At 36.0% G+C, this 16,566-nt stretch overlaps 1 protein-coding gene and 1 long non-coding RNA gene across 2 annotated transcripts; both read left to right on the top strand.

The window, feature by feature from the left end:
• Positions 1-4,477: 4,477 nt before the first annotated feature.
• Positions 4,478-6,348, top strand: LOC110098637 (NAC domain-containing protein 2). The gene is made up of 3 exons (XM_020825523.2): positions 4,478-4,744; positions 5,061-5,335; positions 5,559-6,348. The coding sequence occupies exons 1-3, from the start codon at positions 4,582-4,584 to the stop codon at positions 6,027-6,029; spliced, it is 909 nt and encodes a 302-aa protein (XP_020681182.1). The 5' UTR covers positions 4,478-4,581; the 3' UTR covers positions 6,030-6,348.
• A 5,302-nt stretch (positions 6,349-11,650) lies between these two features.
• LOC114580547 lies at positions 11,651-13,952 on the top strand. Its single transcript, XR_003701994.1, has 2 exons — positions 11,651-12,186; positions 13,744-13,952. It is a non-coding gene; the product is annotated as an uncharacterized LOC114580547 (long non-coding RNA).
• Positions 13,953-16,566: the final 2,614 nt, after the last annotated feature.

Raw genomic sequence — 16,566 nt, 5'->3', positions numbered from 1 at the left:
AATTAAAAAAAATTAAAATAAAGAAAAAGAATCATTAATTTGAATTAAATAATAAAAAAATATTTTCTGTTTTTAAAAATAATTTCAAAAGATTAATGATTAGGTAATTATACTAAAATACATTTTTTATCTTATTTATTAATAATTAAATAATAAGTATTTATATAGTTACAATTTAATATAGTAATAAGATTACATTTAATTATTAATTAATTAATTTAAAATTAAAATGAAAAAACTAAGTTTTTTATTTTCAATGAATAAAATATATTTTAAATAATAAAATAAAATAATAATAATACAATAGTAATAATAAAAAATAATATATAATAAGTTGATATACTAAAAGGTTAAATAATAATAAACATAATATAAATTTTAAAATATAATTTTTCTATTTTTATTATTTTATATTATATTAACTTAAAAATAATTTATTAAAATAGTATTACTTAATATTAATTCTATAATAATACACATAGTAAATATTTAAAATATTAAATATTAAAAATTAAATTTTAAATTAAAATAATTTAGTATTCTCTAATATATTATTAAAAAAAGTAAAATTTTATTAAATATTTAATTATTTTAAGATTAATATTTAATTTAAAATAAATAATACTTAATATTTAAACTAGTTTAATGAATAATTAAAATTTAAAACTAATTTATAATTTTAAGTTAAAGATAATAAATTTCTATAAATTTTGATAAAAAATATGTGATTTTTTTAGGTTTTAAAATAATTTCAAATGATTAACTTAATAATTTTGTGTTAAAAAAGGATTGAAATTAATTTAAAACTAATTATTATTTAATAACGGCGATGGGCACATGTGGCGGACCTTGATTAGGCTCCGGGATTGCGAACGTGATTTTGGCAATCAATTCTAACGATTGCGCCACCGCGTAATTATTGGCAATGATTACCACGGCGCTGAAATCGACGTTGCCACTTAAACACGTCGGACGCATCCGCGACACCGTTCGATTGCCCGCAATTTAGGGTGGACGACCTAAATCTCGTCAGATGGCGAGTGGGACCGCGGGATCAAGATCTGCGGTCGATCTAGACTACGGAACAACCAGATTGTGGTCGTTGATCGAAGGATCAACAGTCTCGATCACTCCTTAGCATACGCTGGCGTAACCCAAACCCTAGAAACATATTTCACTTCGATCTCTCGATTCGATAGACCAAATTGAATAAAATTTTAAACCAAGATACAAGACATGAAGCATTCATCGGGTATAAAAACTATGCTCTAAATCGCAATATGTAGAAAGTTTTTTAGTCCTTCGTGTTGTGACCTAGGTCTAGGATTTTTGAGAGATTTTACTGTTGGATGTTCAAATTCTCGACACGGTTGAGCTTGTTGATTGTTCTCGTACATTTCCTTAGTTGAAATTTAGGCTTTATACGCCTTGGATCAATGGCAAATCGTCATGGGAGGATTTTGACTCAAGTTCACTAGAATCCCATCACCGATAAAGTTTGAACGGAGGGAAATGACTTGGGAATATGGGAGGTTGTCAAAAGAGATATCACACCAAAGGACTCGGGCTGAGAGGGCTTAGGGAGAGAGAAAAAGTAAAAAGTCCTAAAAAAGTAGCCCTAATTAAGGTCAGTTTGACCAAGTCAACTCCTTTGACATAAAATTTGGAGAAAAATAAGGTCAACACTCAACAGTGCCCTAATAATCTTGGAGACTTCAATATCAAAAATATATATAGATATCTGTCTACCTCTTAAGATCTGACAACATGAACTATGTTATGTGCCTCACCTATCATATATAAGCCATCAAAGTATCAAATTGTGAAACTGTATCTGAACCAACTGTCGGCGAAGAATTATATACAGGAGCTACCTGATTAGCACTCTGAAACATATGTAGGTTTGAACGAAGGGAAATGACTTGGGAATATGGGATGATGTCAGAAGAGATCTCACAACGGTGTTAGAAAATGTCGTCGTGATACTGAAGCCATTGTTTGTACATTAATTCTAAATTTGACATGCAGTGCTGCGACATTGAGCGGTGGTGTTGCGGCGCTACAAACTAAAAATTATTTTTATATAATATTTTTTCCACTCACCGTCCTTCATTTCCCTAGCCAGCATCGGCTTGCCAAGAAAGGGAGAAAAGAAGGGGAGAGGGATCGGAGGAGAGAAAGGAAAATCTAAATTTTGATCTTCAGATCACTTTACTGCTTTTGGAATAATTATTCAGATCGAGATAGATGATTCTAATCATATCTCTGTTTAAAAAAAAAATTATTTTGATTGTTGAATTCCCCTAAAAACTAATTTTATTGTATTTATCCCGGCTTTATTAAACTTTTATAGCACAACTTTTTATATGTTATTATACTTATTATCCTAAACATTTTTATTGCAATACTTATGCATTTCACTAGTTAAAATAGAAGTTATTGAATTTTAAATGATTTATATTATATAAAAATTGGATATTATTACTATAAGCATATTGTTAATATGAACATTGAAAATGACAATGAAAATGGGTATGTGATTGGGTAATAACTAATCACTATTACTATTATAATAATGTGATAATAATATATGTGATGATAAAGAAAAAATTGCTTCATTGACATTGGTTGGAGACTGACTAACTTGTATTGGATGATGGGCCAATGAGTTCCATTAAGTAGTGACGGTTGGGAGGCGGAGGTTTAATGACGGCAATCAGTCGACAAAAGGTCCAACAACTGTGATCGGGCAGAAGTCCAATGTCAGAGGTTAGCTGGCAGGAGTTCATTGGCAGTGGTACTTGGGTGGAGTTTCAAAAATTTTCAAGCCACTAAGGTCTCTTCAATATCTAGCCAAGGTCCTCTTCATGTAGAGTATTGGAGCATATTTATAAATTTTGGAAGTGACCAGACTAGTAGAATAACAATAATATCAAACATTTATCTCACTACATGAGGTCAGCTACAAGAATCCTTTTTTCTCTATTGTGTTATGCTAACAATCAAAATTTTATTTAAATATAATAAAAAATATCATTTCTATTATTTTCTAATCAAATCTTTTTAGGTCTACCTCTACCTTTCTTAATATAGAGAAAATTTAATACATATACTCTCCTAATCAGATTCTTTTTTTTTTGTTTTTTTTTGGGAAATTTTGGGGCAAAGCCCTTTCATAAATCATAAAAACTTACAAGTAAAACTATAACTCCAAAACTCAGAGCAAAAAGGAGTAGAGGAGTTCTAAAAAACTGGAAAATACATGATAGTAAAGAGAAAACAAAAGTGGCTTAAAAGCCAAAAGGACTCAGGCTGTTCTGCCAATTCACGAAAAGGGTCCATTCTCGATAGGGTCTGGTCAGAACAAGAACCCCTGGTTGCCTCTTTTTCAATCACACAACATGCCTGATGCATTCCTTTCACTTCAACCATCCAACTTTAATTTTACTAATAATATCATCATTTATTTTACCATCACTTTTAAAAGCCTGTCGACGATTCTTGACCGTCTTTAGATAGCTCTTCTCTGAGTTTCATCCCCCCTCGGTCCCTATTATTACCTTGCAGTAGCTTTTTTTAAGCTTATTCCTTCATGAATAAGAACGAATTTCTCGAGACTTAAAATAATAGTCATTCTCTGCTTCATGCGTACAATTTTTTTTTTTATTTAATACATTACGCACCCTCAAACTCCGTATAAAGAAAAAAAATAAGAAAATGCTGACGAATCAGCTGCCGACCGACACCTTCCCTCCGTACCCCCTCAACACCCAACGGGTCACCCGCCGTGAAACCCGGCCCACCCGAATACAGGAGTGGACTACCCTACGCTACGCATCGCCCCCCTCCTAACTCCATCCCACGTCACCATAACCTGCGCCGCTTCGAACCCCATAAAATCACCACCCGCCGCACGATCCACCACTTGTCCCCAAACCGACGGCCACGATAGCCTCATCATTTCCCGCACGTGCCTAAATATTTGTTGAAGGTTGGACGCCAAATGCTCACCTCCCAAGGCTCTTCATACATATCCATGGAAAGGGTGCAGGTGGGGCCCACATCCACTTTCCGCGAAACAACGCGCAAAAAAAAAAATCAAAATCCACGTGTTGGTGCCTCGCGGTCCACCGAAGTCGGCTAATGTCATCCCTGTTCCAAGTCCGGCTATCCTCGTGGCGGGCGCCAAAGCCCGGAGCGGCGGGTTGGGCCGCTTTGCGGGCCCCGCGATGGCGAAATAGAGCCCAATCCAAAAATCTTGACGTAAGCCGTGACACAAGCGTAGTTACGAGCTTATCGCTAAGCGGCACGCAGCACCAGTTATTTGTTGCCACGTGGCCCTTGCAACCCTTGTACACCCGAAGCGTGCGGTCATGCCCACGTGTGCTTCTGGAAGTCACCGTCCCCCGGTAACACGTGTCCGTTTTACCATCGGATGACGAGCCTATAAATCGTGCGCCGCGCTTAGGTTCGAAGTTTCAAGCTTCTAGTCTTCTTATAGAAAAGAGATTAGAGATAAGGTCGAAGAATAAAGGCGGGCGAGGGTTTTCTAACGTAAAGAGGGCCGAAAAGGAGTCGAAAATGAACGCCGGAGATCTGCAGCTGCCGCCGGGATTCCGCTTCCACCCGACCGACGATGAGCTCGTGGTGCACTATCTTTGCCGGAAGTGTGCTGGACTGCCGATTGCTGTGCCGATCATCGCTGATCTTGATCTCTACAAGTTCGACCCATGGCAGCTCCCAGGCAAGCTTTCAATTCTCCGCCTAGCTTGTTTCAGCTTAAGTTTGGCTCGCTTCCATTTGTTCGATGAAATTTTACTTATTGGTTTCGAGTACTTTTCTGATTGGATTCAATCATCTGGGTTGTAAAAATTTCGACCCTATTTAACAAACTTCGATTGTAAAAATTTCAGGCAATTTAGACCGGTTTAGGTCGAACTAGATAATTGATTGATTTCATTTTAATAAAGAAATAAAATCAAAGCCAATATTTCAATCTTCTGTGATTTGGAATTCGGGAAACTGACAGGTTTTTACACAATTTTGTTGATATTGGGCAGGAATGGCGCCATACGGAGAAAAGGAATGGTACTTCTTCTCCCCACGCGAACGTAAGTATCCGAACGGGTCGAGGCCGAACAGGGCAGCCGGTTCAGGGTACTGGAAAGCGACCGGAGCGGATAAGCCAATCGGTACCCCCAAGCCGGTAGCGATCAAGAAGGCGCTCGTGTTCTACGCCGGCAAGGCCCCTAAGGGAGAGAAGTCCAATTGGATAATGCACGAGTACAGGCTCGCCGACGTCGACCGCTCCGCCCGCAGGAAAAATAGCCTTCGGGTGAGTTCCTCCGCATAAAGTTGATTCCGGTCGTGCCTGTGTTCATGGCTGCATGCACAGGTTCCGATCTGCTTTCAGTGTGAACGGAATCAGATTCCATTACCTCCGTGTCTTTATCCCAATCAGACGCGGAAAACGAAGGACTTAATAAAATAAAATTTCTACGCACATATTTTAATTAGAGTTTGCTGACGAGTAATATTTTGCCGCGTGTATTTTACAGCTGGACGATTGGGTTCTGTGCCGCATATACAACAAAAAGGGCGGCGCAATAGCTAAGCATGCGGCGTCGGACAGGAAGTCCTCGATGGCGAGGATTTTCCGGCAGCCGGCGACGCCGGAGACTCCAGAGCAGAAGCCAAATATCTTGCCCCAGACGTCGGCGCCACCGCCGCAGCAGTATACGGACCTGTTATACTTCGATACGTCTGAATCGCTTCCCAGGCTTCATGCGGATTCGAGCTGCTCGGAGCACGTGCTGTCCCCGGACTTCACGTGCGAGCGAGAGGTGCAAAGCCAGCCCAAGTGGGGGGAGATAGAGAGAGCCCTCGGACTTGGAATTAATAACATCGACGCCACTGCCGGCGCCGGCGCCGGCGCAGGCGGGTTTTCCATGGACGACGGGATGTTCTCGCCGTTGTTGCGGGGGAACTCGTTTCAGGATCTGATGATGTATCTACAGAAGCCATTCTAGGAGCCCGCACGTGAGAAGTGGGTTTAGACAAGTGAGCCGCGGTTTAGGCCGCGGTCCGGTCCGGTTCGGGGTTTACTCAGTCGAGCCACCGTGGGTTGGATGGTGGGGTTCGTGTGGTGGCGATGAGACCGAGTGGATCCGGCTTAAGGTCTACGCGGAGTTGGGGTTGGTCTGGTTTAAGCTTTATGTTTATATATTGCCTAAATTTTGTGTAGCTAAAGGTTTAAGTTAGAAATCATATTACTAGATTTTGTCTGAAATGAATTGAAATTAAGTTCTATAATAAATTTTGGCTGATGGAAATTTACAAAAGCTGTAATTTTATACCTTATTGTGCATTCAAAAATTACTAGATTTTGTCTCGCATCAATTTTTTTTTTTTTGCTTTCCTTAAAGCTGCTTAATCAGATTTTTTGTAAATTTTTTTCTTAAGTTTGATTTAATAAGTTTTAAGTATGATAATAGGAATTGATAATAGTCTATTAATAAATGAATATCACATCATGCTCATCTGTTGATTTGGGGCTTCTAACGATACGTCGTTTTAAAACCTCCGTGAAGAAATGATTTTCCTTCAAGAAAATTCTCATCCGTTGGAGTAAGAGAAAGTATAGCTACTCGAACTGTCATGAATTTCCAAACTTTATGAATCAATTGCCTAAACTCAATTGAACAATTATTACGTCCTCCGACCGGACCTAGAGGAACGTCCGGTCGGAGGCCAAATCGCGCCAAAAAATGAGAAATACCGAACAAATGCCGAGCAATACCAAAAAATAACGAGGAATATCATCACGTGAAGACCAAATACCGAGCTATACCGAGTTTTTCCTAGGAAAAATTCGGTATTGCTCGGTATAGCTCGGTATAACTCGGTATTGGTCTTCACAGAGCGGTATTCCTCGTTATTATCAAATAATACCTAGCAATACCGAGCAAATACCGAGTTTTTTCGCGGGATTTTACCTCCGACCGGACCTTCCTCTACATCCTTACACCGAACCTAATAAAAGTTCCAAAAACGGAGTGGATCTTAGCCTACTTGGGCTCAACCTTACTACCCTGTGGGAAAGGTTTCTCACCACCCAATAGACTTATGTTTTGTTTGGGACAGCTTTTTTACTGTTTTTTGAAACAATTTTTTAGTACAAGAATTTTATAAAATAGTAAAAAAGTCGCTCCAAACAAACCCTTGGACTTTGGCTAATATGGGAAAGGGTCGGACGCTGCTATTACGGCCCCGCCTCACTTTAGAACCGCCATTAAGAAATGATTTTCCTCAAAGAAATTTCTTTACACCATTTTCTCAGCAGATTAATTAAACTAGTAGAAATCTACATGCTTCTTATCCATCTGCTAAGCATGAAAAGTCTCAGTAGAATGCTAGTATTTCAATCCAAATAATAAGCATGATAACAATATCAATCAATTTTGTTCAGGCATGACGTAACAATGTGCAAGGAAACAATCAAAAAGAGGGAACTTTGACAAATGAACAGAAGAATTCCACAGCAAATTGATATTTTAGGACTCACAATCACTCCGATTCCCTCTGCAGCATTGCTCGTCACTGTCCTAAATGTTGAATATATTCTCAATGTATTTCAGATATTACTTAGTATCTCCTTTCTTTCTTTTATTTTTTAATTTGCTTATCAATTTTATGACAGCCATCTCTAGTGCCGCTAAAGTTTCGAAGAGAATTCTATTTTATTCGTATAGAACGACATCAGCACATAAAATGAAAACTAAGTAGAAGTTCTGCAATCCGATATTGAATTCCAATTTTATACAAAGCTGATCACAGTGGCAGAAAAAAATTGGGATGGAGGTATAAAAACTCATTTTTAAATATTTTTTTTTTTTGGACATTTAGGTCATTTAAGGTAAACTTATGCACACAACGTATACACAAAGACTCGAACCCAAGATCTCTTAGTTGAAAGTCTAAGCTCTCAACCAATAGACCAAGGTGAGCTGTGTATCATTTTTAAAACCAAACTCAGGGTTTGCTTAGGACAGCTTTTTTGATGCTTTGTTTTTCAGATATTATTTCTTAACTAGAAATCGTAACCACCTCCCCCGACGGCATCGGCTCTCCATTGCACTTTCCTCCCCTCACCGCCAGCATCGGGATGGCAGAATTCCGCATCGGGATGGGTGGATTCGATGTAGAGATGGTGGCTTCGGCATCGGGTATCATCACGAGATATACGAAGACGAACTTGCGGTATCAATCGGCTAGGGTACGACACGAAAGGAGTAGATAATTTATGAGTGGCCGTGCTTAGCCGGCGGTTTGCAAACCGCTGCTACAAAATATTCGACTAACATCAATTTTTTTAATGTGAATTTAGCAGCGATTAAAACCGCTGTCTATATCTATTTATAATGGCGGTTTTAAAACCGCTGCTACAAAATGCTGCAATAATATTAACATTTTGGTAGTGCTTTTACCAGTTGCTTTCTTATTATTATTTTTTTAATTGTGATAGAAAGCTATTTTTTGCAATCATGGTAGAAAAATTATTTTCTCCACAACAACTTCACAATCAACTTTATAAAATACTGCACTCGCCCCAAACAAACCCTCAGTCAACCATTTCAAGATGAAAGAGCTAAGCCATGCGTTGATTGCTGTTTTTAGAGAGGAGTTGTATTCTAGGTTCCTAGCTGCGCCTAGATGTGGGAGAGCCGATCCACCTCTCCAATACTAGATCACTTGTATCTTGTGGTGTTCTAGCATCAATTTCCAGTGTTTATTTCGACAATATAATTTCAGATTTCAATTCTCATCTCCTATAAATCTATTCATTATTTTCTCCCTGTTTTTAACCCTTCAAGGTGTAACACCCCTTAGGTAAGACCAAACCTAGCTTTTTGGATTGTTTAGGGGATGTCCAAGCTTAGCATCATATTCAGGCCAGGCTTAATGTTTATGGTTGATCTTCCTCATTATAGCTCAATTCAACCGGTGTAATCCTAGACAAATATGCTTAGTTACATCATTTGTTGATTACAAGAACTAAACTTGATCACGCTCGCTACTTAAACCTTGAACTCTCCACAATAATCATCTAGCTTGTCCTTGAACGATCTGAATAGTCATTTCTTTGTAGAGAGTACCCAAACTCACTACCCTCAAAACAAGATATTTTTTTTGATGCTAAGAAAATAAAATAATTCATATATCATGGTCATGAAGTAGGTCAATCAGAATAAAGAGTAAGCTTGATTTTCAATGAGATCGCTCCTCCATGATACTGAGTAAGCTTGACCTTAAATGAGATCTCTCATTATTTCAACCAAATCAAATACTTTCATTTCACTTTGATACTCTTCCAAACAACTACATTGCCCAAAGTATTAAATTCTTTGATGCATTTCAGTACAAATCAAGTACTTTAATTTCTTTACCAAGAGTACCAAAAATCGTTACTCTCAAAACAAGATGTTTTTATCAAAACATGCTAAAAAAATCCATATATCATGTTCCATAAGTAGGTCAATCAGAATAAAAAGAGTAAACTTGATCTTCAATTAAATCGACCCTCGCTGACAGGGGCGAAACCAACAACTTTGTTTTTAAGAGTGGGCAAACTCATTAAATGAATAATGAAATACAAAAAATTAAACAATTAACAACTAGAGTCAACATGATAATATATTCTTTTTATTATTATCAACCTTGCTTAGCCACAAAGCTGAATGACTCTATTCTTGACGCTTTATTAAATCCTCTTATGTTTGTCTTGCCTTGTTATATACACTATTATGCTCTGAAACATGATCTAAAAGTTTTTCTTTCCTCTTTCAATTTTTAAACTCTTCACCAATAAATGATTCTCAACCATCTTATCGTGTGATAATTTGCTCTTGAGACTTAAATAAATAACAATAAAAATAAAATACAACATCTATTTGCATATTGTATTCTAAATAATTAGGACTGTACATCTATTACTTGTGTAGGTACCTTATCATAGGTATCTTACAGGTTACGTTCAGATCGCATAGAAGGAGAACTCACTCTGGACAGTTAGATCGAGGAACTCGCTCAGGAGCTGGGAATAAACTTATCAATGGAGCACGACAGACATACTCCAAGAGCTTCCTTCATACAGTCGCCCAGCCCAGCAGGGGCGACCTCAAAAGTTCCTCTCTCAATTAGACACGTCTTTGTTCATCTAAGTCAAAGTCAAATATTCTATGTGAGACTACCAAGAACCAAGCTAAAGGCACAACATCGCATCCACAAGACATATCTCGTGATCAAAGCATCACTAAGCTCAGCTATCAACAACAAATCATCACTTGCCCCCTCTCGCTCTAGCGGGGTGACACCAAACCGACTTCCTGTCATGCCGAATTGATCTCCAGACACCCACGAGTACATCTCACCCACATCATATCTCAAGATCGCCACACCACTCGCACATCCAGTCAAGCTGTATCAAAAACTAATTGTACAACTCCTGTACTTTATTTTAAAAAAAAAAAACTCCTGTACTTTATACATATTCTATTGTAACTCTCCAAACCTTATAAATAGGGGGAGGGGGACACAAGAAAAAGACCAGAATATCAACAGAAACACCAAAATAGAGAGATAAATTATAGAGAGATATTGTGCCAGCTTTTCCCTTTTAGCTTAAGCTCTACAAGATAGAGCCCTTGCTTTTCCTATTTTATAATTTTGGCTAGGATAATAAAAATTATATCCAAATCCATTATCTCTCTTTCCCTCTTTCTTTTTAATTTTATCATCCTCGCATACAGATCCTCAGCTCATAGGTAGATTCATAAAATACAGTCAGGCATTATCCACCAAACAAATTTGGATTCAACAAGGATATTCTTCAAACTTTTTTGAGTTAAATTTGCGTGCAATATTTCTTATTATTGTTTGGGGAAAATAATGATTTTTTTTTTGTTAATGGGATCCCTTCAGCAAATACACTCACCAATTTTATCCTTTTCATTTATATCATAACTCTAAAGTGACGGTTGAAGCCTAGGGTCATTAGAGAGATTGTTAACATTAATCTCTACATATTTTTTCCTCTTCAAATATCAATCAATTTATTAATGGATCCTAAAGAATACAAATAGTCCTAATATCAAAGTAAGCAATTGAGTCACAAAGAAATTCAATTTAAAGAGCATAGTTACATAATAATCATAAAATAATAATCAATACATGTATTGAATTAAAACTCTTGATATACCATTGCTATGTTCATAAAAATGTAACACATCAAAATGAGAGTGAAAGTTTGTTAGTAATTGATTGATAATTTAAGCAAACATGAACATATATGAAGATTGACAATGACATTGTAATACAAAAAAGTACATAACTAACCATGTGCAACAAGCATGCTAAAGGAATCACTATGCAATTAAATTTCACAAAATATACAACAATAACAAATTTACATGTAGCAAGAAATAATATATAAAAGTTTGTACTATGCACCTCAACTATATAAACAAACCTAAAATGATTTTGAGATCTTAATAAACCTAATTAAACCAATATTTCACAATTTTTTTTTTATTAATCTTTGTTAAATTCAAAGAATTGGAGAGAGAAAAAACTTAATTTTATTACTCAAATTTGTCCCTATTTATAGATCTATACAAGATATCTTAATAAAGAAATAAATAATTACAGAATCATGCATAATTGCTCTAATATTGTAAAACCCGCAAAAATGCCATTTAAGACATCGCATGATTTTCAAAGCACCGCGATGAGTTTTAAGTGAAAAATTCAAGGTTGTCGATTTTCGACGAAAATATTTTTATAAATTCTATGCAAAATTCTAAGAAATTTGATATATAAAACGTATAGCTAATTTCGCCTAGATTTGGAATTAAAATTTAGGGAAATCTCATAATACATATTCTATCCCTAGTGTTTATTTAAGCTTGAGATGTTTAAGTGAGGGCATATAGGTAATTATACATTTATGAGAGCATTTCCACTCTAAATAGGGGACCGAATGGTTCGGTCCCCATTTCTTCATTTTGGCCGAACCGAACACGAGAGGGAGAAGGGGGCGCAGGTAGGAGGCGAATCCGGCAAGTCTTGGAGCGGTTTCCGGCGGTCATTCGTGGAGGAAATCGTAGGGAAATCCAAGGGAAGTCTAAGGTAAGTGTTTTGCTTAGGTTTTCTCTTCTTTTCCATGAGTTTTCTCTTAGGAATGAGAGTTAGGGTTTTGAGAAAACTCATTATTTCCTTGAGATAAGTTTAGGGAAGGGTAATGTGATGTTTTAAAACCCTAATGTGAGTTTTTTTTATGAAAATGTGGATTTTATAAATTTAGGATTTTATCCGATTTTGATTTTCTATCAAAATACATTTGTAGAAAAGTTTCTAATTGAGGTTAGAAAGCCTTTTTGTGAAGATGGATTCTTTTTAGGAGATATTTTTGCATGCCCTAATAGTTAGGGTTTTCCAAAAATCATGAAAACCCTATGAGTGTGTTGTTTCCTTTTTAATTTAGGGAGATTTTTAAAACAAGAATTTTAGCTTTAGAATGATTCATTGTTTTCTAAATTTTAAATTAGAAAAATCCAATGAATTGTTGTTTGGTAACTTGAGTTTAAGGGGAAAGAGGAGGGTTGTATATTTGAGGTGAGCAAAGAATTGATTTAGGTTTTCCAAAAGCTAGAGTTAGGATGAAATCCTAATTCTAGTGAAAATAAAATGGAATTAGCATGGTTTAAGTGAGGGGTTTTATAGAAAAAATTAATGCTTGATGTGTTGAATAGTTACATGCTTAACCTAGGGTTTTTTTTTTAAGGTTTGAGAGAGAAAACTTATGTTTACATCTTGTGTTTGTCACTTGTAGAGTTTGATTTCATAAGAGGAAAAGGGACGTAAGGATTTTTGAAGGATCGCATTGTGGTGCACAAGTTGAGATAGGTGAAATGGACATTCTTGTAAATTTAGAAAACTCTTATTTCATGCTAATACATAGAAATGCCAATTTTTTCTTTTATGCTCGTTATGATATCCTCATGATTCATGTTTCCTTATATAAGTTCATGAACACGTGATGTAAATGTAAAGTCTTTTTTTATGCAAGGTTAGAATTTATAAATGAGTCTCATGCTCTTTTCTTTACTTGTACTACACATGTCTTTACTTTTCATGCAAATAATCATATGAGCATAGAAAGCATGCATATCCTTATGAAAACATACACTTGAATAGTTTATGAATAGTTTACTTAAATATCTCTTATGAATATGTAAGTATTAAGTGTATGTGCATGTTGCGCAGAAATATCAAATGGTAAAAGAGCTCTTTTGAGCAATGGAAAAGGAGGCTCTTATGAGCCAAATGGTAAATGAATGACCAAATTATGTGTCTGATCAATACAAGTGATACTTCTGAGATGGATGTTATATTTACATATTAAGATATTATGAACATTTCATATCCATGTTATATGCATTTGAGACTATCATTTGAGGCATAAATATTTTTAAAGGAAGAATGAAAAGATTATGAAAGGAATAAGAACTTGAAGGTTGAAGTATAAACATGCATCTTCTTAGACAAAATAATATAGTATGATGATTATTCTTTTACTATGATCTCAAAACATGTTATAGTTTTCTTTTCTTGATTCTAACTTTATTTGAATGCCATTTACACCTATTGAGTTGTGACTCACCCATGTTGTGGGACACTTTTTAGGAGGATTCAGTAAAGGATAGATGGCGGATAGACCTCCCATCACGTACCGTCGTAGGGAGACGATGGGCGAAGGTTTTGTTTTGTTATTTTGATTAGAAGGATTAGAGATGGAATGTAAGGAATTGATTTTTGGGCACCTTTCACTTTTTTGTAAACTTTATGTTAAATTATTATGTTGATGTGTTGAAAGGAAGAAATGAAAAATTTTACTTGAATATTCTTTAATGGCTCTTTCATTATGCTTTGAAGATGTCATTTTATTCAGCAATGTGAAGTTTTTATTCATTCCTACTGTCCGACCTTCGTTCCCACCTCGCACTTGCGAGCAAACTGGGCCGGGTCGTGACAAATATAATCCTTTCTAAATCAATCACCTAAATATGGAAATATATTGGCGCAATCCATGTGAGCTTCCCATCGATCCCCATTCTACCCATGGGATCAAAATGCTAAGGTACAGCTGGAATTTAACACTCTTCCTCAAACTGGGGAATACAAATATATCATTTCCAACTTGGTAATAAGTCCCATAAAGGTAGAGTTATCAAATCCCTTGATAAGAATATTTGCAAGCTGATCTTTTGACGAAATATGGTTAATACATATAAGACCACTATCTAGTTTCTCCTTTATGAAATATTTGTTCACTTTTATATGCTTTGTCTTGTCATACTGAACCGGATTGTGAGCTATAATGATTGCTGGTTTGTTGTTATAGTGTAGCTTCATGGGTCCTTCCCACTTTATCTTTATATCTTCTAGAATCATCCTGATCTATAGTAGCTCACATATTCCCAATGTCATAGCATTGTATTCTGTTTATGCACTAAACCTTGCCACTACATTCTATTTCTTGCTTCTCCATGTAACAAAATTTCCTCCTAGGAATGTGCAGTATCCTAAGGTAGATCGTCTATCTATTGGTGCTTCTGCGTAATTTGCATCAGTATATGTTTCAGGGATTATTCTACAATCTCTTTTGAAAAGAATCCCCTTACCTAGGTTCCCCTTAAGGAAGTGTAGTATTTTGTCTACAACTTGCATGTGAGTTTGTTTTGGATTTTGCATGAATTGGCTGACCGTGCTTACAGCAAATGCTATATCTGTTATGGTGTCAGAAAGGTAGATCAATTTCCCCATAAGTCTTTGATAAGCTCCCTTATCTATATTTAGATCTTCTTTAGCTTACCCCAATTTAAGATTTAGTTTTGCTGATATTAGTGCTGGTTTACAAGCTTACTTGCCCGTTTCTTTAAGAAGATCATTAATGTATTTTGTTATGAAATGAAGATTCTTCTGCTGGAGTGGGTCACTTCAATTCCAAGGAAATATTTTAATCTACCAAGATCTTTGATCTCAAATTCCTTGACAAGACATTTCCTTACAATCACTTTCTCATTTTCATCATTTCTAGTCAAGATTATATCATCAACATAAACTAATAAAATTGTGACTTCTCCTGAGTTTGAGTGCTTGAAAAATAATGTATGGTCGCCTTGGCTCTGCCAATCACCATTAAGTAGCATGACTTTTGAGAATCTTCCAAACTAAGTTCAAGGTGATTACTTTAGCCCATATAGAGTTTTTTTTAACATGCACACTTTGTCATCTCCAGATTACTATTTGAATCATGGTGGAATCTCCATAAATATTTCTTCCTCCAAGTCCCAATGTAGGAATGCATTTTTGACATTCAACTGTTCAAGATGCCAGTTGTAATTAGCTACTAGTGAGAACAGGATTCTCACAGTGTTCATCTTGACCACAAGTGCAAAAGTTTCCTGGTAGTTAATGTCGTACGTCTGAGTGTACCCTTTTGCCACCAGTGTTGCTTTATATCTTTCCAATGTACCATCAGCTTTATATTTCATACCCATTTGCATCTAATTGATTTTTTTTTACTGGTAGGTCGATGATCTCTCATGTATTATTCTTCTCCAGGGATTGCATTTCATCTTACATGGCACTTTCAATTTTCATCAGAAAAGGCTTCAGAAATATCATTAGGAATATGAATATCATTTAGTGTACACATAAAAGTTTTGTGTAAATGTGAAGCTATGGAAGGATACAAAGTTGGTTATGAGAAAGATTTTTTTGGTGAACTTCTATTTACCTCAATTTCAGGAGATAGTTCAGATTCTTGAATCAGCTTAGGAGCATATTTTGGATTTGTATGCTTAGAATACTCTTGCCCAAACATCATATTATCCATAATAGCTTTATCCTCAGTTTCGTTGGCATTGATTTTAGGTTTTGGTGGATTAGTTTGCAGTGGAGCTGGAAGGTCAAGAGGGGGAAGCTCACTTTTCTCATCTTCATTAGTTTGTCTCCCACTGAAAAAGAAATTTGGTGAAATAGGATTTTTGTTCATCAAAGATAACATCAACATATACAAGAGTTTTATTGATGGAGACATGATAATACTTATAACTTTTCTGGGTAGATGAATATCCAACAAAGATACATTTGTGTGCTCTTGGAAATATTTTTTCTCTATTTTGGTTGTGAATGTGAATATAGGCAATGCACCCAAAGATTATGGGTGTAAGGTTATTATGGGTTCAAAATTTGGAGAAAAAGAAGACAAAATATCCATAAGCATTTTAGTACCAAGGTGTTTGAAGATAGTCTATTTATGAGATATGTGACAGTTAGAAGAGCTCGCCCTAATAAGATTTGAGTACATTGTGGTGGAATAAAAGTACATGGGTATAGACTAAAAGCTGACAAATTTTTTGTTCTGCAATCCTATTTTGTTGTGGTGTGTAAATACGGGAAGACTCATGAATGATACATTCTTCTTGAAAGTATAAGGATAGG

Source organism: Dendrobium catenatum, unplaced genomic scaffold, assembly GCF_001605985.2.
Source record: "Dendrobium catenatum unplaced genomic scaffold, ASM160598v2 fragScaff_scaffold_1089, whole genome shotgun sequence".
Lineage (NCBI taxonomy): Eukaryota > Viridiplantae > Streptophyta > Magnoliopsida > Asparagales > Orchidaceae > Dendrobium > Dendrobium catenatum.
This window is presented reverse-complemented; position numbering and strand designations above follow the sequence as displayed.

Bases quoted from the DNA above. Each gene is read 5' to 3' on its own strand.
- LOC110098637 (XM_020825523.2), top strand. From the start codon at position 4,582: ATGAACGCCGGAGATCTGCAGCTGCCGCCGGGATTCCGCTTCCACCCG. The intron at 4,745-5,060 runs GCAAGCTTTCAA...GATATTGGGCAG, and splicing joins CGACCCATGGCAGCTCCCAG to GAATGGCGCCATACGGAGAA. The intron at 5,336-5,558 runs GTGAGTTCCTCC...TGTATTTTACAG, and splicing joins GCAGGAAAAATAGCCTTCGG to CTGGACGATTGGGTTCTGTG.